At 46.0% G+C, this 27,770-nt stretch overlaps 1 protein-coding gene across 3 annotated transcripts in view; it reads right to left on the bottom strand.

Annotated features, from left to right (window-relative positions):
- The window catches only part of SESTD1 (SEC14 and spectrin domain containing 1), a 402,961-nt gene that overhangs the window by 81,498 nt on the left and 293,693 nt on the right, over window positions 1–27,770 (bottom strand). For all 3 annotated transcript variants that reach the window (XM_063933342.1, XM_063933343.1, XM_063933344.1), the window contains exons 6-8: window positions 7,927–8,040; window positions 6,775–6,872; window positions 3,830–3,885 (exon numbers count right to left, since the gene is read on the bottom strand). In XM_063933342.1, coding sequence (XP_063789412.1) covers window positions 3,830–3,885; window positions 6,775–6,872; window positions 7,927–8,040 — 268 coding nt within the window. The remainder of the gene's footprint in view (window positions 1–3,829; window positions 3,886–6,774; window positions 6,873–7,926; window positions 8,041–27,770) is intronic.

Here is a 27,770-nt window from a genome sequence, read left to right as displayed (position 1 = left end):
TGATCCTCTTAAGCATAGCAAGTTGAGTTAGATATGTGAATGACTGAAGAGTTTTCGCCTCTGGGTGCACCAGAGAACTGTATTTTTTTCTTTATAAAATATTTGTTGATGTTACATCAACAAACCACAAAAAGAGAAACCGCCTCAGTGTCGTAGCTTCAGTGAACGGTAAGATCACAGGCTGCTATTCGGGCACATTGGTATTACCGCATTGTATGGAGACTGCAGAATAATACTGCCGTTTTCTTTCTCTCTTTCTCTCTCAGATGTGGTTCATATGCTGAAACCATTGCAAAAGAACAGGCAGCTGTTAAAAAGCATTTGGAAATGTCTCACTGAGGAAGGACCTTGGAAAGAGACTGCAATGTATGCGAACCGGCTGAACTGGGCATTCTACACTACGGTTGGAAGGACATTAAAAGTAATGTGTACTACACAGTGCAGTCAAAACAGAAGGGGAAACTATTAAATGAGAGAGGGAGAGCAACATAGAAACAGATTGAGGGGAATGCAGGATTTGAGCCAGGAAAGACGAGATTACAGTATTAATAACCGTTCTGTTCTTTTTTGCTCTTTATTATCATAAAGCCTGAAAATTTGGCAACTAAATGAGTGTCTGCCTTTACACTAAGGTAGGTTGGCTTATTAGCCTTATACTGAAACACCGTAAATAACAGCAAGTTGGGCTACACATGGGAAGCATTCATGCTGGATTCCCGACACCACTCAGGAGACCAGCGGTGGAACACCAACAGCTTCCATCCTGAAGGTAAGTATCGGAGTTAAGCTTAGGGTTAGGCACTAGGGGGGTTAGTGTTAGGCACTGGGGGGAGGATTAGCGCTAGCTTGCAAAAAGAGAGGATGCATGTAATAAGTCAAATTCACCAATAAATAAATCTGGGGGAGATGTGTCAAATCTTGAAATTTCCATTGCCATGCTTACCTATTTTATGGTCTCCTCTCTGGTCGAGCTATCTTATTGCTAAGCCCCGCCCCATCACTGCAAAATGCCATGACTTGCGGGGAGGAGGTGGGGATGTGTCATTTATCCCCGACCTCTCTGTACGGAGCCGCAAATACCAGGTATAATCTCCTCATCCTGCCAGCGTCACTTGCAAACAAGCAGGATAATCAGGTTCTATCAGTCAGGGACAGAGGAAAAACTGAATGTCCATTGACCGTGAGCTGCTACTATATAGAATAATTGTCAGACCACCTAACTGGTCCACGTTATCAGGATACACAACAACGAGATGCTTTTATTACAGTTATCCAAATACACATGACAAATATTACAATACAATATCAATGTCACAGTGGGAGGCACTCAATTTGGCGGTTGTCGAGATCCCGACTGTCAGGAGACTGACACTGGAATCCTGAACACCCGGTAAAATACCGGTGGTCGGAATCCGACCGCAATCCCCACTCGGGTGGTGGTCCACGCCACCACCCGAGTGGGAATATAACCCAGTGGCGACCTTAGTGGCGAGCTCAGCGAGCCCTCAAGGGGACATGCTGCGCTCGCGGACGGTAATCCGGTTGTCGGGATCCAAGCAATGGTCTCCTGACATATCATACTGATCCCGTCACAGCATGCACTTTACCTATATTTAAAGGAGCATAAGGGAATATAGAATACAAACAGTTTTAAACAGAGATCTGGATCTTCAGAGTAAGGGTGAAAGTAATCAAACAAAGGTTTCTATTAATTACTTCTATTGTTTCACTTAAAACATCTCCAGATATGAATATCCTGTAACATGAGAACTATTGTGGCAAGGAATCAGTTTAACTATGGACAAACGTTACAATATATATATATATATATATATATATATATATATATATATATATATATATTTATTTATTAAGAGCATAACCATAATATACTGTACATGGCTTTACCAGGTCATTTCCAATTTGTTTCTCTTCCCCAAATGTCTCTCTCTACAGTACTTCAAATACAGAGACCGTGCAGATAATACAATGGTGCGGCAGCCATTTTGGTTCATCAGTTGCAAGGATTATTCATCCTACCCACAAAGGATCCAGGTAGAGTCGCCATTTTAGATGCACGACATAGGACTACACTGGGCAGAAAAGGCAATGCCTGGAACTGATGACACATAGAGGGTAATTCTGAGTATGACGCATTTGCAGTAGAAGCTGTATCTTTTGCCGCAGCTGTTACTGCATCTTTATTATTTATTTATCAACAGTTTCTTATATAGCGCAGCAAACACCATTGTGTTTTACAAATATACACAATGATAAAACAAAACTGGGTAATAACAAACAGTCATAGAGGTAGGAAGGCCCTGCTCGCAAGCTTACAATCTATAGGGAAATAGGCATGTATACACAAGGATAGGTGCTATCTATTGCATAGTTGTCCACCGGATTGCAAATGTTCTAGGTGGGCTGCCTAATATCACATCACAGCAATGATGAATCATGGTCAGAAGGAAGGGAAAGTGAAGAAAGAGAAAACATGTGGAGGACTGTACAGTGGGAATATAATTGGATAGGAAAGCTTATGGGAATGCTGTTGCCAATGGGCATGTACAAAGACGCACTATAGGCTGAGAACTGGCCTGGCCATTGGAAGTTGCGCCTGCCAAATGTCGACTCACCAAGGCCACCGGTATCAGTGCAAATGCATCTTTAGGTGCCACTTGTAGCCAGCACCCCCCCCCCCCCCTCCCCCACCCCCTCGCTACCTCCCAGAAAGCCTATTGATATTGAAAAATGGATCTCCATGCAATTTCAATGTGCTTCCCCCGGTGGCAAACATCGGGACACATATGCAGTGCATCTCAGACACATGTGCTGAGGTAAAACTAAGGGCCCGATTCAGACCTGATCGCTGCTGTGCGTTTTTGCAGCAGTCTGCGATCAGATAGCCACCGCCCATAGACAGTGAAAACCCGCCCTCTGGAAGTGTGCGAATGCATGTGTACGGCATGCAAAAATTCCGCCAGACAGCTCACCATCGAATGATTTTTCCAGTCTGTGCATAGCCCAGGACTTACTCCTACAGTGCGATAGAAACGGGCTGATCGGGGCCGGAGCTGACGTCACACACCTTCCCTGAAAACGCTTGGGAATACCTGCGTTCTTCCTGACACTCCCAGAAAATGCTATTGTTTGGGGCACGCTTGAAAGAATATTTATCAATAAATATTTTTTCAAGAGTGCCCCAAACAATAGAGTTGTCTTTTTTTCTCCTCAATTCTAAAGGTATCATTTACAACCCTGGGGAGCACCGCCGGTTTCTCAATTTTTGCATGATAATTAATCAAATGGATATTCTACTCACATACCGGTTCAGTTAATAAGATTCATATTTTCTTCCCCCCTCAAGGGACCAACCCAGTGCGCCAACTTTCATCCCCACACCCCGCTTCCTTATCTATCTTTTATATTTACTCCCAGAAAATGGGCAGTTACCACCCACAAACGCCCGCTACCTGTCGCTGTTTGGAGATGCGTCTGCGCATTGCGGTGCATACGAATGCGCAGTCGCTTGATAATCGGACGCTGTGCGATTTTGCACAACAACGATCAGGTCTGAATTTAGCCCGAAGACACTTGTGCCTAATACTTTACCTGCCTCCAACTCAGATTCACCCCATATTGGGGGAGAAAAAATGCCAGACGGGATGCTTGCAGACTCATCAGAACCTCTTGACTCTTAATAAGCAATGCTATAGGCAAGCGCAAACAATCTCAGCAAAAGGGAATAGCAATGCACAAGAGAAACACAAGACAAGAGTGACCCCACACACTATAATAGATCTTATTATTACAATAATACAAACTGTACCTGTTTGAAGAACAGTTTCGGGGTCAACAGAGGGAAGGTAACTGAATTCCATGGACCTTAAAATGAAAAACAAAAAAGTAAGTTTTTTCTGTTTGCTGCCACCATCTCCTATAGCAGGGGATTTCAACTCCAATCCTCAAGTACTGCCAACAGGTCAAGTTTTCAGAATTTCTATCTGTGGAAATAGGTACAGCAGGATAATTACTGACCCAGAAACAGTGATGAACTCACCTGTGCATGATCAAAGAAATCCAGAAAGCATGACCTGCAGGGGGTACTCGAGGACTGGCGTTAAGAACCCCTGTACTACACTGCAGTGTCTAGGAAACATTCTGCACGAACAAACAAACATTTCTTCATAGAATGAACATATTGCTCTGCCTCATTCATAGCGGTTACATTTCATTTCACGTCTCACAGGACTGCTCACCGTGATGAATTCATTTCCGCTTTTTACAGCCTGATACACAACAAAACTAGTGTGCTCCCATGGGGAAAAAAAACACAGCCTGTGCTACTATTTAAAAGAAATGTAAAAAAGATGAAGTATAGTTTGATTATAATGACGAAAATCCACGTTATGCTGTAAACAGACTATAGGACTGAATAGATATTCTCCCCGAGTATCTGCACCATGAGAGTATGCAGGTAGTATGATGCAAACTCTGGCAAAGCCCCAATTGAGAGACTCCATAATGGCGGTGCAGCTTGCGTGGTGCAGTGATCGTACTGTTGTAGCTCTGCCCCACTGCTCAAGCACACAAATTTGCAGCACTGTACAGTGGAGAGAGGAGACATGATCAATCCTCTGGGCCATTGACGTCAGATGGGGAAAAGGGGCATATGGGAGGATACTCAATCCTCTCGGGAGTCTGGGAGAGTTCCCCCCAAAATCAGGACTCTCCTGAACATTCCAGGAGAGAAACATAGAAAGTGATGGCAGATAGGAATCACTAGGCCCATCTAGTCTGCCCATGTACACATTGGGGTTCATTTTTTTGTTGGGGGCCAATTAACCTACCAGTATATTTTGGATTGTGGGAGAAAACCCACGCAAGCACAGGGAGAATATACAAACTCCACACAGTTAGGGCCATAGTGGGAATCGAATCCATGACATCATTGCTTTAAGGCAGTAATGCTCACCATTACACCTTCCGTACTACCGAGAGTTGTTCAGTATGCGACATAAGCATGGTGCAAAGCGTTACTGCAGATTTAATGCATCGCTGGAATTAATATGGGCATCTGGCTTGGGATCCGGTCGACAGTAACTAGGTCGACAATGTTTAGATCAACCACTATTGGTTGACAGTAACTAGGTCGACAGGGTGTCAATGTTGACAGGGTCTCTAGGTCGACAGGTCAAAAGGTCGACATGAGGGTTTTTTTAAAAAAAATAAATAAAAAAATTTGAACTTTTTCATACTTAACGATCCACGTGAACCACGATTGGGAATAGTAACCTGTGCCCAGCGCAGCGAGGCACCTTGCCCGAAGCATGGTGAGCGAAGCGAGCCATGCGAGGGAACACGGTGCACTAATTGGGGTTCCCCGTCACTGTACAGAGAAAACGACACCAAAAAACATTAAAAACTCATGTCGACCTTTTGACCTGTCGACCTACACCATGTTGACCTAGAGACCCTGTCGACCTAGCATCCCTGTCAACCTAGTTACTGTCGACCTATAGTGATCGACCTAGACATTGTCGACCCTATGAACGACACCTATCTGGCTTATGGAAAACAACCAAATACTTAACTGAATAAGCACGGAATAGGGTTCAAACAAACCCAGATGCATCTGAAAGTGATCTTTATATTTTGGAACTTCACACAGGTATGTTGCTTTATTTTTAAGCCATGGAACCAAAGGGACATTGGTCGAAAAACAAAAAGCAACAAAACTAAAGTGCATGCAACATATAAACAAAAACAGCTAGAAATTAGAAGTCACGGCAAAACGTTGCACATATTGTATTTAGAGCCAGAATAGGAAATATTCTGATAGGTGAAACGTTACAGCGATACAATCTTAGAGCTCCGATTTTTCTTCCCCAGAAAGTACTCTGCATTTTCCAAAATAAAGAGAGCTGATTCACACTGCTTTAAGACTCCGGTAACAAGGGGGAGGCAGGATATGATCCTGGCAAGGGAATTATTTACAAAGGGGTCCCCGAGTGGGTTATAGTATAGATTAGGAAAGGGGCAGCCCAAAACGGGGACCTGAATCAAACATGGGGGGTCATTCCGAGTTGATCGCTCACTAGCTACTTTTAGCAGCCGTGCAAACGCATAGTCGCCGCCCACGGGGGAATGTATTTTCGCTTTACAGAAGTGCGAACGCCTGTGCAGCCGCGCGGCACCAAACACATTTTGTGCAGAACAAGACCAGCCCTGTAGTTACCTATTCTGTGCGATGATTGCTGCGACGAATGACACGGTAATGACGTCAGATACACGCCCGGCCACGCCTGTGTTTTTCCAAACACTCCCAGAAAACGGTCAGTTGCCACCCAGAAACTCCCACTTCCTGTCAATCTCCTTGTGTTCGGCTGTGCGATTGGAATCGTCGCTAGAACCAGTGCAAAACCACAAAGGACTTTGTACCCGTACGACATGCGTGCGCATTGCGGTGCATACGCATGCGCAGATTAGCCGTTTTTTTCACTGATCGCTACCCAGCGAACAACGGAAGCTAGCGATCAACTCGGAATGACCCCCCTTATCTGGAGGAAATTAAGTCCCCCCAAATATTGTAGGAAACAATTCATTACAGACTGCTTTTGGCTGTGATTGACTGAACAAGGCTTCTTATAGAGCAGGCATAAAGCTCTCCACTCCTGCCTCTGTCAGACGTGAAAGGCAGTCAGCACACATGGTTCCTGATAACGGGATTATGATGATAGCGCTACCTAGCACATGTAAAGTACAATCACAAACCTGTCTTTCTCGTTCTGATTTCCCTTATCGCTCCCATTGTTGATAACAGCTAGCTCGTCCAGCAGCGACGTCGACTCTTTTGTGAATTTCTCAAATACCTGCAATGCGGTGGCAAAAACATTATCCCATTCAACAGAACAAGGACTTTGCCAGACTACAGACAGTGAATACAAAACTCTTAAAATAAATGACACACAGCTTTAAAATAAGGCACAATATATCATATCTGAAGTCACAAATAATGTACTTTTATATAATGAAAATGTATGGGTTAAAAGTTATTTCTATGTGAGTCTGGGACTTGAAAAGCGCTGTTCTTTTACAGATTAACAGACAGATCGCTGATTGACGATATGGGTGGAGATCGGATCAGCAGAACGGGAAATTGTAGCTGTATGGCCACCATTACACGGATATTATTTTAACATCAATTTATTTAAGAGAATATAAGATAATATTTGTTTAAAAGGAAATTAATAGAAAAATAGACAATATAATGATGTTTTTGTTTAGCAAAACACCAAAAAACAAATCAGGAGGGACCAGTGATATCACAAATGTCGCAGCCAAAGGTCTTAACAAATATTGTTTAAAACAGTTTGACTTTGAACCACCTCTTATCTACATAAAAAATATCTATGTACAGTATTGGGGTTGGGTTAGTTATGCCGGCTGCCGGGATCCCGGCGTTCAGCATACAGACACCGGGATCCCAGCTGCAGAATGCTGGCGGGGGGGGAGGGCGAGCGCAACAAAGCTCCTTGCGGGAAAGCTGCGTTCACCATGCAGCTGGTTCGGTGGCTCGATGTGCTCACCACGGGTTCTATTCCCACTCTATGGGTGTCTTGAACACCCACGAGTGGGAACAGACCCTGTGGGTCGGTATTCCAACTAGTGGCATTTTTAGTGTTTGGGAACCCGGCGTCTGCATGCTGGCCACCGGGATCCCGAGCGCCGGTAACATAACCGCCTCCCATATATTGTTTTCTGCCCAGTAAGGCAAAGAACAATTTACCAATGAAACAACTGAAGTTCAGCGGGCAGTTTGCAGATGGCATCAGTAATAACAGATACACATTATGTACACGGATTTTTATATACAGTATGTACTGTATATATACTTTTGAATGAAAATGCTGCAAAACTACTTACTAGCCTTTTATTCAACCAGTCCATGTGATCATATGTAAGGCTTCCCCCAAATTCTTCTGTGAGCTGGGAAGGTTCTATATATCTGGTGAGCTTGTTACCTGACACCAATATAACCTATATAATAACAATAAAAAAGAAAACATCATTGTAATAACAAAATAAAAAAGGGTCTTGTCTGCTGCCTGATATATTACATTAGCTTACATCATACCTATGAGAAGTAGTCACAGGTAAGGAGGGGTGCATATATCAAAATAAGGAGGGAAGTAGGAATAAGGGGAACTGAATCCATTAGGTAGACGGGGCCAGGGAGAGACAGCCGTACAGAAGTGTAGCCGTATGATTTAGAAACTGTAGTAAAAAATAAGAATTTACTTACCGATAATTCTATTTCTCGTAGTCCGTAGTGGATGCTGGGGACTCCGAAAGGACCATGGGGATTAGCGGCTCCGCAGGAAACTGGGCACATCTAAAGAAAGCTTTAGGACTATCTGGTGTGCACTGGCTCCTCCCCCTATGACCCTCCTCCAAGCCTCAGTTAGGATACTGTGCCCGGACGAGCGTACACAATAAGGAAGGATTTTGAATCCCGGGTAAGACTCATACCAGCCACACCAATCACACCGTACAACTTGTGATCTGAACCCAGTTAACAGCATGATAACAGAGGAGCCTCTGAACAGACGGCTCACAACAAATAACAACCCGATTTTTTGGTAACAATAACTATGTACCAGTATTGCAGACAATCCGCACTTGGGATGGGCGCCCAGCATCCACTACGGACTACGAGAAATAGAATTATCGGTAAGTAAATTCTTATTTTCTCTAACGTCCTAAGTGGATGCTGGGGACTCCGTAAGGACCATGGGGATTATACCAAAGCTCCCAAACGGGCGGGAGAGTGCGGATGACTCTGCAGCACCAATTGAGAGAACTCCAGGTCCTCCTCAGCCAGGGTATCAATTTTGTAGAATTTTACAAACGTATTTGCTCCTGACCAAGTAGCTGCTCGGCAAAGTTGTAAAGCCGAGACCCCTCGGGCAGCCGCCCAAGATGAGCCCACCTTCCTTGTGGAGTGGGCATGTACAGATTTTTGGCTGTCGCAGGCCTGCCACAGAATGTGCAAGCTGAATTGTACTATAAATCCAACGAGCAATAGTCTGCTTAGAAGCAGGAGCACCCAGCTTGTTGGGTGCATACAGGATAAACAGCGAGTCAGATTTTCTGACTCCAGCCGTCCTGGAAACATATATTTTCAGGGCCCTGACAACGTCTAGCAACTTGGAGTCCTCCAAGTCCCTAGTAGCCGCAGGCACCACAATAGGTTGGTTCAGGTGAAACGCTGAAACCACCTTAGGGAGAAACTGAGTCCTCGATTCCGCCCTGTCCGAATGGAAAATCAGATAAGGGCTTGTACAGGATAAAGCCGCCAATTCTGACACGCGCCTGGCCCAGGCCAGGGCCAACAGCATGACCACTTTCCATGTGAGATATTTTAAGTCCACAGATTTAAGTGGTTCAAACCAATGTGACTTTTGGAACCCAAAAAACTACATTGAGATCCCAAAGTGCCACTGGAGGCACAAAAGGAGGCTGTATATGCAGTACCCCTTTTACAAACGTCTGAACTTCAGGGACTGAAGCTAGTTCTTTTTGGAAGAAAATTGACAGGGCCGAAATTTGAACCTTAATGGACCCCAATTTCAGGCCCATAGACACTCCTGTTTGCGGGAAATGTAGGAATCGACCCAGTTGAATTTCCTCCGTCGGGCCTTACTGGCCTCGCACCACGCAACATATTTTCGCCAAATGCGGTGATAATGTTTTGCGGTTACATCCTTCCTGGCTTTGATCAGGATAGGGATGACTTCATCCGGAATGCCTTTTTTCCTTCAGGATCCGGCGTTCAACCGCCATGCCGTCAAACGCAGCCGCGGTAAGTCTTGGAACAGACAGGGTCCTTGTTGGAGCAGGTCCCTTCTTAGAGGTAGAGGCCACGGATCCTCCGTGAGCATCTCTTGAAGTTCCGGTTACCAAGTCCTTCTTGGCCAATCCGGAGCCACGAATATAGTGCTTACTCCTCTCCATCTTATCAATCTCAGTACCTTGGGTATGAGAGGCAGAGGAGGGAACACATACACTGACTGGTACACCCACGGTGTTACCAGAGCGTCTACAGCTATTGCCTGAGGGTCCCTTGACCTGGCGCAATACCTGTCGAGTTTTTCCCAACGGTTTATAATCATGTGGAAGACTTCTGGGTGAAGTCCCCACTCTCCCGGGTGGAGGTCGTGCTGAGGAAGTCTGCTTCCCAGTTGTCCACTCCCGGAATGAATACTGCTGACAGTGCTATCACATGATTTTCCGCCCAGCGAAGAATCCTTGCAGCTTCTGCCATTGCCCTCCTGCTTCTTGTGCCACCCTGTCTGTTTACGTGGGTGACTGCCGTGATGTTGTCCGACTGGATCAACACCGGCTGACCTTGAAGCAGAGGTCTTGCTAAGCTTAGAGCATTGTAAATAGCCCTTAGCTTCAGGATATTTATGTGAAGTGATGTCTCCAGGCTTGACCATAAGCCCTGGATATTCCTTCCCTGTGTGACTGCTCCCCAGCCTCGCAGGCTGGCATCCGTGGTCACCAGGACCCAGTCCTGAATGCCGAATCTGCGGCCCTCTAGAAGATGAGCACTCTGCAACCACCACAGGAGGGACACCCTTGTCCTTGGTGACAGGGTTATCCGCTGATGCATCTGAAGATGCGACCCGGACCATTTGTCCAGCAGGTCCCACTGGAAAGTTCTTGCGTGGAATCTGCCGAATGGGATTGCTTCGTAGGAAGCCACCATTTTACCCAGAACCCTTGTGCATTGATGCACTGAGACTTGGCTCGGTTTTAGGAGGTTTCTGACTAGCTCGGATAACTCCCTGGCTTTCCCCTCCGGGAGAAACACCTTTTTCTGGACTGTGTCCAGGATCATCCCTAGGAACAGAAGACAAGTCGTCGGAACCAGCTGCGATTTTGGAATATGGAGAATCCAATCGTGCTGCCGCAACACTACCTGAGATAGTGCTACACCGACCTCCAACTGTTCCCTGGATCTTACCCTTATCAGGGAATCGTCCAAGTAAGGGATAACTAAAATTCCCTTCCTTCGAAGGAATATCATCATTTCGGCCATTACCTTGGTAAAGACCCGGGGTGCCGTGGACCATCCATACGGCAGCGTCTGAACTGATAGTGACAGTTCTGTACCATAAACCTGAGGTACCCTTGGTGAGAAGGGTAAATTTTGACATGAAGGTAAGCATCCTTGATGTCCCGAGACATCATGTAGTCCCCTTCTTCCAGGTTCGCAATCACTGCTCTGAGTGACTCAATCTTGAATTTGAACCTCTGTATGTAAGTGTTCAAAGATTTTAGATTTAGAATCGGTCTCACCGAGCCGTCCGGCTTCGGTACCACAACAGTGTGGAATAATACCCCGTTCCCTGTTGCAGGAGGGGTACCTTGATTATCACCTGCTGGAAATACAGCTTGTGAATGGCTTCCAAAACTGTCTCCCTGTCAGAAGGAGACATCGGTAAAGCCGACTTTAGGAAAACGGCGAGGGGGAGACGTCTCGAATTCTAATTTGTACCCCTGAGATATCACCTGAAGGATCCAGGGGTCTACTTGCGAGTGAGCCCACTGCGCGCTGAAATTCATTGAGACGGGCCCCCCACCGTGCCTGATTCTGCTTGTAAAGCCCCAGCGTCATACTGAGGGCTTGGCAGAGGCGGGAGAGGGTTTCTGTTCCTGGGAACTGGCTGATTTCTGCAGCCTTTTTCCTCTCCCTCTGTCACGGGGCAGAAATGAGGAACATTTTGCCCGCTTGTCCACGAAAAGACTGCGCCTGATAATACGGCGTCTTCTCATGTTGAGAGGCGACCTGGGGTACAAACGTGGATTTCCCAGCTGTTGCCGTGGCCACCAGGTCTGAAAGACCAACCCCAAATAACTCCTCCCCTTATTAAGGCAATACTTCCAAATGCCGTTTGGAATACGCATCACCTGACCACTGACGTGTCCATAACCGTCTACTGGTAGAAATGGACAACGCACTTAGACTTGATGCCAGTCGGCAAATATTCCGCTGTGCATCACGCATATATAGAAATGCATCTTTTAAATGCTCTATAGGCAAAAATATACTGTCCCTATCTAGGGTATCAATATTTTCAGTCAGGGAATCCGACCACGCCAACCCAGCACTGCACATCCAGGCTGAGGCGATTGCTGGTCGCAGTATAACACCAGTATGTGTGTAAATACATTTTAGGATACCCTCCTGCTTTCTATCAGCAGGATCCTTAAGGGCGGCCATCTCAGGAGAGGGTAGAGCCCTTACAAGCGTGTGAGCGCTTTATCCACCCTAGGGGGTGTTTCCCAACGCACCCTAACCTCTGGCGGGAAAGGATATAATGCCAATAACATTTTAGAAATTATCAGTTGTTATCGGGGGAAAACCACGCATCATCACACACCTCATTTAATTTCTCAGATTCAGGAAAACTACAGGTAGTTTTTCCTCACCGAACATAATACCCCTTTTTGGTGGTACTCGTATTATCAGAAATGTGTAAAACATTTGTCATTGCCTCAATCATGTAACGTGTGGCCCTACTGGAAGTCACATTTGTCTCTTCACCGTCGACACTGGAGTCAGTATCCGTGTCGGCGTCTATATCTGCCATCTGAGGTAACGGGCGCTTTAGAGCCCCTGACGGCCTATGAGACGTCTGGACAGGCACAAGCTGAGTAGCCGGCTGTCTCATGTCAACCACTGTCTTTTATACAGAGCTGACACTGTCACGTAATTCCTTCCAACAGTTCATCCACTCAGGTGTCGACCCCCTAGGGGGTGACATCACTATTACAGGCAATCTGCTCCGTCTCCACATCATTTTTCTCCTCATACATGTCGACACAAACGTACCGACATACAGCACACACACACAGGGAATGCTCTGATAGAGGACAGGACCCCACTAGCCCTTTGGGGAGACAGAGGGAGAGTTTGCCAGCACACACCAAAGCGCTATATATATATATACAGGGATAACCTTATATAAGTGTTTTTCCCCTTATAGCTGCTGTATTGTTAATACTGCGCCTAATTAGTGCCCCCCTCTCTTTTTTAACCCTTTCTGTAGTGTAGTGACTGCAGGGGAGAGCCAGGGGAGCTTCCCTCCAACGGAGCTGTGAGGGAAAATGGCGCCAGTGTGCTGAGGAAATAGGCTCCGCCCCTTTTTCGCGGACTTTTCTCCTGCTTTTTTATGGATTCTGGCAGGGGTTAAAATTCATCCATATAGCCCTGGGGGCTATATGTGATGTATTTTCGCCAGCCAAGGTGTTTTTATTGCTGCTCAGGGCGCCCCCCCCCCTAGCGCCCTGCACCCTCAGTGACCGAAGTGTGAAGTGTGCTGAGGAGCAATGGCGCACAGCTGCAGTGCTGTGCGCTACCTTGGTAAAGACAGGATGTCTTCTGCCGCCGATTTTCCGAACCTCTTCTGTCTTCTGGCTCTGTAAGGGGGCCGGCGGCGCGGCTCTGGGACCCATCCATGGCTGGGCCTGTGATCGTCCCTCTGGAGCTAATGTCCAGTAGCCTAAGAAGCCCAATCCACTCTGCACGCAGGTGAGTTCGCTTCTTCTCCCCTTAGTCCCTCGATGCAGTGAGCCTGTTGCCAGCAGGTCTCACTGAAAATAAAAAACCTAAACTAAAACTTTCACTAAGAAGCTCAGGAGAGCCCCTAGTGTGCACCCTTCTCGTTCGGGCACAAAGATTTAACTGAGGCTTGGAGGAGGGTCATAGGGGGAGGAGCCAGTGCACACCAGATAGTCCTAAAGCTTTCTTTAGATGTGCCCAGTCTCCTGCGGAGCCGCTAATCCCCATGGTCCTTACGGAGTCCCCAGCATCCACTTAGGACGTTAGAGAAATACCCAGAGGTTAAATCATGCCAAAATAGAACATATACATTGATATAATATGGAAAGGCATTGTGTGACATCCATAAAAATATAACTACAGCTGGATGCAAATGTTCAGACACCTTAGATTACTTTGAATGTTTCATCAAACCTGTAACTAATCTGTAGAAAACTTTACACATAACATTTCTGTACAATGTAATACAATAACTTTTTTTGTGCTGGAGTTAACACATAAAATCAAAATCTAACAATGACCTGTGCGACAGCTTCTACAGTCTTCCAGATGATTATTACTATACATTGCATGACGCAGCCCTCTCTGCCTAGGGGTAGGGTACAGACTAGCGAGAAGCTTGGTAAACTCAAAACCAACCATGAAGTATTTAGAGGAACAGGATAGTAAAGCTGTGGAATGGTCTTTACAGGGCTCCTAGAGTTGGATACTATTACTTGTTGGGAGATAGTAAACTAAACATAAGCTAGAACAGTTCTGCTAGGAAAAGTGGAAAAAGTGGAAAAAGAATTCCTGGCTACAAAATGAATGTGTGGATGCTGCAATTTCTGCTATAAGGAGCCGATACTAAGTACTGACTGGCAGGGACCAATAACACTGAAACCAAATTCAACCAATACACTGTCAATCCTCAGTAAAATCTGAAGAAATAGGTCACATTTCAGCACGTTCCCCGCATAGTTTGTGGCAGCTTCATTTCAGAGATTCAGTGAAATATGCAAAGTGACAACTGGGGCCCAACTTTTACATACTGTGCAAATGTGATTTTAAGGGGATCAGTATGACTTGCCAGCGAGCGGGATCCCGACGGTAGTACTACCGACGTTGGGATCCCGATGTTTGAGAAGCCAACAGGGGTGAGTAAGAGGTATTACCCCCTCTCCCCAACCCTCCCTGCAGCCTAACCCTAATCACCCCCCGTAGGTGCCTAAACCTAACCCCCTGTCCCCGCTGCCTAAACCTAACCCCCTGTCCCCACTGCCTAAACCTAACCCTCCCCCCCCCCCCCCCCCCCACCCGCGCCTTACCTGGCTTGCGGCATGGTGTGTCCTCATTGAGGATCTTGGCTGATGATATTCCGGCGCTGGGATGGTGTACCTATTCTGGATGATGGTGTTGACATTCAGAATAGGGTCGGTATTCCAGCGTCGGTATTCTGACTGCCGGGATACCAACAGCCATTTTAAGGAACCTTGAGAACTGCATCACTTTGAGCTATTAAGCTAATCATTTTAGCTCTCCCAGGCGGAATGCAGTCAGGATCCTGACAGTGGAATCCCGACAGATCCCCCCCGTTAACTACTGGGGTTATGCTGTGGAGGAGGTTAGGGTTAGGCTGCAGGAGGGGACGGTTAGCGTTAGACTACGGGAGGGAATGGGAGATATATCAATTGATCTGCAGATATAGCTATGGACGGACCTGGCAGCCTATTGAGCATACACACTGCCCGATCCGTCGGGACTGACACCATGAACTGGGTGGGCATTTACACACCAGTTCAGCTGTCAATCAGTGTATGGACGGTCGGCTGACCACCCGTACACACACACACAGCGATGCGCCAATATATTGTTATATATACTGGCCATTGGCTGTGCTACAGGGCCGACACGATATGTCTGAACTATGGCATTCACAGACATATAGCTCTTACATACTGGCTGACAGACCCACGATATATCGGCCGTTCAATCGGCCAGTGTGTACGCACCATTAGGCCGCGGAAGGGGTGGTTAGGGTTAAAACCCCACCAAGACTGTCTGTAATGCCAAAGTGGCCATATACTTGCAGACCTGCTCTCCCGGATGGCTTTCATATTCAGCCACATATAAAGACTGGCAGACAGCAATAATAGCTAGATTGCGCAATATTGCATACAGCGTCAATACAGTCAACATTCACTGAATTTACAGTCCGTTCCCAATTATACTTTAGAGAATGCTGCTCAGATTTTGAACTACACACAATCAGAGCAGCCAGGTAGCATTCTCAGCTTGCCTCCAGGCCTGCAAACAAACAGTGAATGGCTATCAGCATTCTGATTTGTGGCTGGCTGGAGCTGGTTGCGGTATGAATGGTCGACCATGTTATGGTCGACAGTCATTAGGTCGACCACTATTGGTCGACATTGGCATGGTCGACATGGACAAATGGTCGACGCGTGAACGGTCGACATGAGTTTTTTTTTTGTTTTTTTTTGGGTGTCGTTTTCTGCGTATAGTGACGGGGAATCCCAATTAGTGCACCACGTTCGCTCGCCATGCTTCGGGCAAGGTGCCTCGCTCCGCTACTGCTGCGCTCAGTACAGATTACCGTTCCCAATCGTAGTCCACGTGGATCGTAAAGTATGGAAAAGTTCCACAAAATATTTTTTTTTTTTTTGAAAACTGCATGTCGACCTTTTCATGTGTCGACCATGTGTCCATGTCGACCATGTCAATGTCGACCAATAGTGGTCGACCTAATGAATGTCGACCATAACATGGTCGACCATCCAAACGGATACCGCTGGGGCTACCCACCAGTCAAAGTGCTGACAGCCATTCACTGTATGGAAGCACGCAGGAGGGGTAATTTATGATTTATTTATTTTTTCATTTATTCCCATGTATGGGAGGATAGGGGCTCCAGCACATTGCTTTGCCCAGAGTCTACAACGCTGTTAAGACAGCCATGGCTACAGGATGAGTTGGATGTGCAGCACTTAGGATGAGCTTCCGGACCTCACAGGGACGTGCTGCATTCAGCAGATATACACACACACACACACACACACACAGGTGCACTGGGATCAAGTGTTGGGTAGATTTTCGAACAGGACTATAAACTGAGACTATTGGTGTGATGTGATGATATCATGGCCAGCTTAATTTTTGTTAAAGGCTGAGAGACATATGCGCAATGTGAGGTGGGTTTAGATACGATGTGGTTTGCATGACATTAGATTAGATGTTAAAAATTTTATGAGTGCTATAAAGTTTCCCGTTATTCTGCCGGCAATGCATACATGAACTCTCAAACATTCCGGGCATCTATGCAACTTACAAACTTATGATTCTGGGCAAGAACAAAGAATCTTTTCTTGGCTGACCCAGCCATCCACGGTGCAGCTGTCCAGCTTGGTGCACTGCACATCACACGTTAATACGTGCTAAAACGCCAGAATGTGAAATATGCCAAGTATAATGTTACCTGTTTTCTACATGTGAAGAGCAATGACAACACTACTGTGCTAAACCATTAATATGTGTCCCCAAGTCAAAACAAAGGTCTACACTGTTAGTAAATATTTCCTGCTACCATCTCTGTTAAACCCATGAATATGCCATGTTCCAAGGTTACAACTATCTGTCAGCAGTGCAAGCAATGGCCACAGAGAATACATGAATACCAAAACCCATATCCTTCTGCCATTACTATAATACTGCCTGTGTCTCTCAGGAGGGAAGCACAGGGCAAATTAAGCAGATCATGTAGTGGACTAAAGGCATATATACTGCGGGGCTGATACACAATTGAACCCAAGTCCGCCATAATTGCTCCAGCATTGTGTATATACACCCTTATGCAAAGTTGTGCACATTGCTGAGGATGGACTATCCAAAATCCAATGTGCTTGGGTTCATAGCAGTCAGTCAAATCAGTTCGTACATGTACCGGCCCTATCCCTGGTGCCAACGATCCATCTGAAATCAGTCATATTTACACAAACGTGCAACTCTCTGGAAGGAATTCAATTAAGCATTGGGTATGCCACAATGCCAGACTGCAAGCCTAAAAGAAATTACGGTAATGCCGACACTGCAAGATTGCCTTTGTACCTCTATATAGTGTTATGGTGCCCATACACTTGTGTGATGCCCCGTGACGCGTCATCGCACCGGCAGTTCAGGTGCAATGAAATTGCACCTGTACTGCCAAAGTGATTACCATGCGATTATGTGATAGATCGCATGGTAAAACACATGCGATCACACTGCGATGCAATAAATATCAAGTGCAGCACATACTATCTTGAGACGCCAGACTCGACCGGTGTGCATACAATCCTTCGATTTCTCTCACAGATGCGGTCGAAATCGAAGAATTGTACCTGATATCTCACAAGTGTATGGGCTACATGAGGACAAACTTGCAGAAGAGCAAAGCGCTATGTTGAGAAATTGAATGTATACCTTTGAACTTTGCCTACTAGCGAATGACCCATTTCCAGCCAGGTTATACTCCCTCCAGTCATAAGAGTAACTACAACAGGGGGTGTAATTCAGACTCGATCGCTGCAGCGGCAGCGATCGCAGACTGAATTCCTTTGTGGAGTGCGCACATGGACCCCGGGAGCCCAGTGAGATGTTAAAAGCATCTCAGGGCTGTGAACGCCTCTGTCTGATTGACAGGCAGAGGCGGTTGTGGGGCGGGAGGGGGCATGCCAACAGCGTTAGAATGCCGTTGGCAGGGTGCGGTCCGGACAACGCAGGTGTGTCCGGACCGTATCGGGGGCGGGCCATGGCGGCTGCGTGATGTCACACAAAGCCGATGCGACTTGGGTAGCCCCCTGCCAGCACGCAGGAGCTGCGCTGGCAGGGAGCTACTCAGTGGGTGCAAAAGCACCCTTGTGAGGGGGGGTTGCTGGGGGCGGACTAGCCATGTGCTGGTCGGACCCCGCATGTCAGAGAAACTGATCCGATCAGATCTGAATTAGGCCCAGAGTTGGGAACGACTGTGCCTCGCCCCTAGTTGCAAACACTCAGCTCTGGCACATGTGCAGGGCGGAGCTGGACAACATACATTCACCAACCGACTTGCCTTCATCTCTCCATCAGCCCCTTTGTAGGGCAAAATCATAATGTATAGCAAAAAGTATACAGAGAACATCAAAGCACTGATAACAGAATCTAAGAAGACACACAACAAATAAAGATTGCTTTGCAGCTCAGTATGCAATACCAATAATTTTATATTTTGTTTTTATTTATTTTAAATTATTATAAAGCTAAATTATTATTCCTTTTCATATAAATAAAAATGTACATTCCTAGACAAATGTATAGTAAGCGCCATTAGAAGGTCAAAGGGGGGTATTCAATTACCTCCAACAATTTTGGCGCTATCGAATTCGCCCCCCTGCGTATTCAATTGTGGTCCGTTTTCGCCTCTTTTTAAGGCATTTTCGCCAATGCCTTTTCACTCTTTTAGTGAAAAGGCATTGTCGAAAAATGTCTCAAAACCGATGAAAACGCCCTGTGCCAATCCACATGTTTTTCGCTCCTGCTTAATCTTTCACCTAGGCGAAAAAACGGCCCTGCTATTGAATAGGACGAATCCCCCATTCTCCCTAAAAAAAAACAGCGAAAAGTGCCCCCAATTGATTACACCCCATAATGTTAATCGTCCTACTTATCATTCCAACAGTAGTTGCTAGAACAAAACATTAACACTAAAGAAAATGAAACAATTAAGCCAATGACCTTTCAATGTTTTCCACTCATGATCACACTACACCTGCACCTCTCTGTGCATATACAGGTATTAATGTCAACTTTTAAATGAACATTGATATGCTTTTATAAACGTATTAAGAAATTAAAGCCAATAAAAGCTGAACAAATAGAACAGGGTTAATCCCCTATAATGAACATGGATATAAAAGTATGGTCTGAACTCTAGGCCATAAAGTTAATATGTGGTTTTCAAATCTTTGTAAACTCTAATATTGAATGTAACAATGTGCAAATATTTCAGTTAGACAAATCTCTGGCTGCCAGCCACGGAACTTGATTAAAACCACAATATTGGATATGGATGGAAAGCAGATTCTTCACTCGGAGAAAATATCATCTAAATTCAAATTAATTTCATGCCTTCACAGCCTGGTGGCTTCTGCTACTCAGACTGTCCTAAACTGATATCTTCTTTTAACCATGAAGAAACATTTACATGTCAGATCAACAGATACAAATTACAAGTACAATAATTGCCCAGAGTGAGGAGTCTGTGGAATGAGGCCAAAACCCGTAAGTGTCAGTGTGACTCGTTAGCTCTGTCTATTCAACCAGATTTAAAGTGGAAGAGGATGAATCAGCTTGTGAAAATGATAGATATGCACTTGGGCGCTAATTGTTACAGCCTGTAGGTGACTTTACCTGGGGAAAAGCCAATTGCAGTACATGTTATGCATACAGGCCCAAATGTATTAAGACTTCACAAGAGATAAATCTGAGACGCATAAGGGGTTAATTCAGACCAGATCGCTGCTGTACGTTTTCACACAGCCGGTGATCAGGTCTGAACTGTGCATGCGTTGCAGTGCGCATGTGCATTCTAGAGATACAATCGCTGGGCGGGAGAGGGCCGGCCGGCAGCGTTCGGCCGCCATTTTGGGGGCGCGGTCCGAACCGTGCGGGGGGAGGGGCAGCTGCGAGACGCTACACGCAGCTGCTGCGACTCGGGACACGGCGAAAAGTCGCCTACCAGCACAGAAGGGACTTACTTGCCGGGTGCACTAGAATAGCCGCCGTGCACGTCAGGGTGGCTGATCGTAGCCGTGCAAAACTACGATCAGGTCTGAATTAGGCCCAAGGAGAGATAAAGCACCAGCCAATCAGCTTCCTAACTGCCATGTCACAGGCTGTGTTTGAAAAATGATAGTTAGGAAGCTGATAGGCTGGACATTTATCACTCCTTATGTGCCTTAACTTTATCTCTTATTTTGAGCACGTTATGTTGGTGCATGTTTTTCATACTGCAGGTTTTTTTTGGTTTGTTTTTTTAGATCCATCCTTGTTCTGATTCAATAAGAAAAGATTATAAATATCACTCCCCATACATAAAAAGATACATTGTTAAAGTTATCCGAAAAGCCGATACCAATTTTTATCTTAGCGTTACTGAGGTAGAGACACCTTTGCTTTCTGATGGTTCAATGTACAAAAATTTTGTTTCAGAAATAAAATTATTAAGAATATTGTGTAAAATTACCTTCAAGCTACATGTGTAAGGGGGTTGGGTAAGACATGCCATTGATCAGGATCCTAATGGTCAGAATCCCAACAGTCACAATGTTGACGGGATCTTGGTGTGTATTCTTCTAAATCTAATCCATCCCTCCCCACAGCTTAACCCTAACCGTCCCCTTTGCAAACTTACCTTAACCATCCCTTCCTGCAGCCTAACCCTAACCCTCCCCCTAGTGCCTGACCGCAACCCTAAAACTAACCATAACACTCACTGTCAGGATCAGTTGTCATTGTGACCGTCAGGATTCCGCTGTCAGGATTCTGACTGAGTCTCGTATAAGGTGTATATAAATGCATTTCATGTTTAGACTTGGGTCCCATTCCCAAGATCTCTCATTATGGTATACAAATATCCCAAAATACGAAACAAATCCGAAATCCAATATACTTCTGGTCCCAAGCATGTCGGATATGGGAGACTCAACCTGTAATGAGTTTTTAAGCTTGTAAATTGATAGCAGGATTTACCTAAGCATCTGGACAGTTGGGAAACACATTCACTTAATGCTATGAGTGTAATGGAATTTGTATAAGCAAAATACTTAACAAGACTCCTCTGTTTTATTGGTGCACTGCGTTGTTACAGCAATACATATTCCTAGGGAGGGAGGTGGAACGTTTCATTTGCTCTAGAGGGGTTTGTCACTTTTGTAAAAAAAAAATAAAAAAAAATCGTCACTGCAATATTTTTCTTTTAAAGAGGTTTCTAAATCTCGCTTAGCAAAGCAAGAAGATAACTCATCAACGTTAAAGCTGCACTTTGATCCCATGTGTGAAATATGAATCAGGTTTTTTCAATTTTAGCATTCGATGTTTAATAACGGACACATTATACAATAAAGTTACAAGGTGGAAATGGAATATTCAGTAACTTAAATAGGCATCTCCAAATTTAAGACATAAGTGAGTTGTATTAAGACGGTGGACACTAGACATACAATAAAATTATGTACAGTATATATAGATGGGTCCACCTTTATCTTGACTTCTTTCTTGCGCCTAGGCACACCATGGTTTATTAACATAAACCCTTCCATCTATTGTCCTCAGCTGCAATACAATACAGAGAACAATACATCAGGGGATTAAGTCATTACAGCAGGGGATTAAGTCTGACTGACCTGGCTCAATTAATCCTATTAAAGGCCAAGATAAACGTGGACCCATCTGTATATGTAATAGATATACCACTCTTGGGCGTGAGGTCATGCTCTGATATACGCATATCTTGGCATGCGTATATCAGAGCACAACCACACACTGAAAAGTGTTATAGTTATCTTAGAAAATGACTGTTGTGGTGAAATAGGGTGAAACATGCAGAATAGGAGGAAAACTTTGTTCAGAATAGGCTATTTCCTTTGAATGATTTGTAATGAATAAACATGTAACTGAATAACAGTCTAAGTGAATAAAAGAAGAGTTATGGTAGACTTACCAATGTTAACTCTCTTTCTGCGAGGTACATTGGGTTCCACAGGGAAACATTGAGGTAGGGTGGATCTGGATCCAGAGGTACCAACAGGCTAAAGCTTTAGGCTGTCCCAGGATGTATTGGGGCCTCCTCCATAACCCCCGCCTTCAAGCACTGTGAGCTCAGTTTCGTTAACCAGTCCAATGCAGGAGCAGGTAAGTGAGGAGGTAGATGTTAGTCACATAGAACCATATTCTCACGACAGGAGAAGGGAGCAGCGGCTAATGCCATACAAACCCATAGAAGCTAGGTGGGTCAGGGTGGGCGCCCTGTGGAACCCAATGTATCTCGCAGAAAGAGAGTTAACAATGGTAAGTCTACCTTAACTCTCCTTTTCTGCAGCAGGTTACATTGGTTTCCGCAGGGAAACATCGGGGATGTTCTAAAGCAGTTCCTCAAGGAAGGGGACTGGCCTTAGCGGGTATGAGAACCCGGCATCCAAATCCTGGGAGGCAGAAGTATCAAAGGATTAGAACCTAATAAACGTGTTCACAGAGAACCACATAGCTACCTTGCACAATTGTTCTGTGGATGCGCCACGGCGGGCCGCACAAGAAGGCACAACAGACTGAGTAGAATGAGCATTAATAGCAGCAGGAGCTGGGAGACCAGCCTGCGCATAAGCTTGTGCAATCACCATTCTAATCCATCTGGCCAAGGTTTGCTTATTCGCAGGCCAGCCACGTTTCTGAAAACCAAACAAAACAAAAAGGGAATCTGCCCTCCTGATATAGGCAGTCCATACCACATCCAAAGACCGCTCTTTGTAGGACAAATCAGAGGAGATAAAGGCCAAAACCACAATCTCTTGGTTAAGGTGAAAAGATGACACCACCTTAGGTAAATAACCTGGGCGAGTTCTAAGAACTGCCCGGTCATGATGAAATATTAGAAAGGGTGGACGACAGGTCAATGCGCCCAAGTCAAACACCGTTCTTGCAGAGGCAATAGCCAGTAAAAACAAGACCTTGGCCGTAAGACCGTTAAGATCCACCGTCTCAAGAAGTTCAAATTGAGACTCTTGCAGGGCATTCAGGACAAGAGACAGATCCCATGAAGCCACAGGAGGGACATAGGAAGGCTGAATCTGTAAGACACCCTGAGTTAATGTATGAACGTCAGGTATATATGCAATTTTTCTCTGAAACCATACCGACAAGGCAGATATGTGAACCTTGAGGGAGGCTAGACTAAGGCCTAAGACTAGGCCTCTTTCCAGAAATCTGGTACTTCTGAATCTGTATGCATCATAATTCTTATCAGCACACCAGGTGAAGTAAGAATTCCAGACCCTGTAATATATCTGAGGAGATGCCGGTATGTGGGCTTTCAACATAGTTTGGATGACCACCTTAGAGAATCCTTTGGCTCTCAGGAGTGATGTCTCAAGAATCACGTCGTCAAAGCTAGTCTGGCCAGGTCCAGGTAGACACAAGGGCCCTGAACGAGGAGGTCTGGGCGTTGAGGAAGTAGAAGAGGATGCTCTATCGAGAGACCATGCAGGTTTGAAAACTAATGCCATCTGGGCCACGCTGGAGCAACTAGAAGTTGTATTCTTCCTTCTTGCTTGAGCTTCGTATTACCAGGAGTGACACTGGAGGGAACATGTATGGCAGCCGAAAGTTCCATGGTATTGCCAGTGCGTCTACGAACGCTGCTTGAGGACCCCTTGTCCTTGATCCGAAGACCGGAACCTTGTGATTGTGTCGAGACGCCATCAGGTCTACAGCTGGTAAAGCCCCACTTGTACACTAAGAGTTGAAAGACTTCAGGATGAAGACTCTGCTCTCCGGCGTGCACGTCCTGACGACTGAGGAAGTCCGCTTCCTAGTTGAGGACTCCCGGAATGAACACTGACGATACAGCTGGCAGATGGCGTTCCGCCCAAAGGAGGATTTTTGACACTTCCATCATTGCCATGTGGCTTCGAGTGCCGCCTTGATGATTTATGTACGCCACCGTGGTGGCGTTGTCTGATTGTACTTGAATAGGCCTGTTCTGTACCAGAGGCAGGGCCAACGTCAACGCATTGAACACTGCCCGCAATTCCAGAATGTTTATCGGCAGGAGAGATTCCGCAATGGTCCACCGACCCTGGAGAGAGTGTTGCTCCAACACCGCGCCCCAACCTCTCAGACTGGCGTCCGTTGTCAGGAGGATTCAGTTGGAGATCCAGAAGGGACGGCCCCTGCTCAACTGTCGGTCCTGTAGTCACCAGCTCAGTGACAGATGAACCACCGGAGTCAAGGAGATCATTTGAGACCTGATTCGATGAGGCAGGCCATCCCACTTAGAAAGGATTAACCTCCGCAGAGGGTTGGAATGAAATTGAGCGTACTCTACCATGTCGAAAGCCGACACCATGAGGCCTAGAACTTGCACCGCCGAGTTTATCGACACTCTTGGGCGAGAGAGGAAGTATCTGATCTTGTCCTGAAGTTTCAGGACCTTCTCCGAAGACAGAAACAGTCTTTGGTTGTGTGTGTCCAGCAGCGCCCCCAAATGCACCATGCTCCGAGCATGAACCAGCGAGGACTTCTTCCAATTGATGAGCCACCCGTGGGCTTGTAGGAATAGGACAGACATCTCCAGTCGACTGAGGAGGACCTCTTAGGAGTTCGCCAGAATTAGCAAGTCATCCAGATACGGCAAGATCCTGATTCCCTAACAACGGAGGAAAGCAGTCATCACGGCCATGACCCTGGTGAAAATCTGAGGTGTCGTGGCCAGTCCAAATGGCAGAGCCTGGAATTGAAAATGAAGGTTTCCAATAGCAAACCGCAGATATTGCTGATGCGAAATGGCAATAGGTATGTGCAGGTAAGCATCCTGAATGTACAGGGATACCATATAGTCCACGGGTTCCATGGCTAGCACAATAAAGTGTAGGGTTTCCATATGGAATTTGGACACTCTCACAAACTTGTTCAATGATTTGAGGTTGAGGATAAGCCGGAAAGACCCATTTGGTTTCGGGACTAGAAACAGGATCGAATAGTAACCCCTGCCTCTTTGGGACAGAGGTACCAGCACTACCACTCCTGTTCCCAGGAGGGATTGTACAACCAGGTGTAAAGTGTGTGCTTTCAATGGAACCGAGGGGATAACCGTTGAACAGAACTGGCGAGGGGGACGTCTCTTGAAAGAGATTGTGTACCCGTGAGAGACAACTTCTTGCACCCAGACGTCTGAAGTGGTCTTTAACCAGGCCTGTGCGAACTGCAAAAGTCGGCCTCCCACCCTGGTGTCCCCCAGGGGGAGACCCGCCTCGTCATGCAGCAGGCTTGTCTTGTTTGGAAGCAGGCTGACGGGCGGCCCAGGATTGTTTAGATTTGGGCTTAGTGGTTTTGGAAGTATGCGCCTGTCTCGGGTACGCCTGACCTTTTGCTTTACCTGGAGGTCGAAAGTTGTACTCTTAGCCTTCGGAGCAGAAGGATTAGTACTAGGGAGAAACGCAGTCTTGGCTGTCGCCAAGTCAGTCCCAATCTTGTTCAGATCCTCCCCAAATAGTATGTTTCTCTTGAAAGGAAGCACCTCCAGGGTCTTTTTAGAGTCCAGGTCCACCTTCCAGGATCTCAACCACAGAATCCGGCGAGGCAGGATAGACGTAGTAGATGCCTTGGCCGCCATGACCCCTGCATCAGAGGCTGCCTCCTGAATATAGTGAGAGGCTGTGGTAATATACGACAGATATCGTCTGTCAGTGTCAGAAAAATCCTGAGGCAGCTCATCCTCAATTGCCTGAACCCATGCTTTAATTCCTTTTGCCGCCCAAGAGGCAGCCATAGTGGGTCTGTGTACAGCACCGGTAAGAGTGTAAATAGACTTCAGGCATCCCTCCACTCGCTTATTTGTTGGTTCCTTCAGTGAGGTGACAGTGGTGACAGGCAGAGTAGATGACAACACAAGACGGGCGACATGAGAGTCCACCGGTGGTGGAGTTTTCCACTTGTTACTCAACTCCGCAGGGATAGGATAGCGAGCTAGCATCTTTTTAGACAGGGAAAACTTCTGTCCTGGAGATGACCAGGATTCCTGATGTATGTCAATTAAGAGGTCAGAATGTGGTAAAACTACTTTAGCAACCTTCTGACGTTTGAACTTATCAGGTTTCTTAGACGTAGCAGGGGGCTCAATGTCATCATCAATTTGGAGAATCAGCTTGATAGGCTCCACAAGGTCAGGAATATCAACCTGGGTTGTACATTCCTCGTAAGAATCAACTGTATCACTGTCTGACGGATCAGTATATTCCCCATCCTCATCTGAACATTTATCCGAAATATTAGTGGATTGTGAGGAAGAAATGGCCTGCTTAGATGACCCCTTGGCCCCAGAGGGGCGTGGGGTGGACTTTTGTCTAACCAAAGACTGATTTAATTGCTGTAACTGGGTAGACAGAGTATCCGCCCATGGCGGATTAACTACAAGGACAATACATAGTATGTGGCTGTAATAGCACAGGAGGTCCCAAAGGGGACGTAAGACATGTTACAAGCGTAGTCAGCATATTTGAAAACGCTGCACATGGTGGGTTCTGATTGGTCACAGATGCCGCAGGCGGACTGGGAGATTATTATTATTATATTTTATTTATAGGGCGCCACAAGTGTTTCGCAGCGCCGAACAAAGGACAGTACAGGGAGACAAAACTTAGCATAACAATAAATAAATAACAAAAATGGAGTACAGGTAACAAAGAACACCACAATTCTCAAAACATAATACAGCTTAGATGTAAGTAGCGAGGGAGTAATCATTGTACTACTTGGGGCTGGCGGCCATAGATAGAGGGGGGCCATTTACCAGTAGGAGAAAAAGCAAATAAAAATGGTCGCTGAGTGAAATGTGTCGAGAAGAGGGCTTAGACAAGAGGAAAGAGGGCCCTGCTCTGAAGAGCTAACAATCTAGGTGGGGAGGAGCGACAGACAGATGACATGAGGTGCAACCAAGCAGGTAGAAGCCTGATGGTGGTATGCGAGCAAAGCAGAGATGTCCAAGGCATGGGGCAGGGGGATGGAGGAGCAGCCTAAGAACTAGGTTAAGCATTGGATGTTATGCATTGGATGTATGACACCCAGGACCTGAACCAGCAGCTAACACTTTCCCCACTAGTGAATCCATGGTGACAGTACTGCATGATGCAGGAGCGTTCGCGGATGTCCCGCCCTGTGTAGCAGACATTGTATGGGATGTAGCCTTAGGGCGTAACAGTACAATATAGCCAGACAAACAGAGAACCAGCAAATAATCCCCTATGTTTTGTGACAGTAAACACAGAGCACAAACAGAGGATTTAAGCGGTGTGGGGTGACTGAAAAACACAGTGAGAAATACAAAACAGTATACCCTGTGTAGCACTATATATTA

Source organism: Pseudophryne corroboree, chromosome 7 (genome assembly GCF_028390025.1).
Source record: "Pseudophryne corroboree isolate aPseCor3 chromosome 7, aPseCor3.hap2, whole genome shotgun sequence".
Lineage (NCBI taxonomy): Eukaryota > Metazoa > Chordata > Amphibia > Anura > Myobatrachidae > Pseudophryne > Pseudophryne corroboree.
The sequence above is the reverse complement of the archived record's forward strand: the minus strand, read 5'-3'. Positions and strand labels throughout refer to the sequence as shown.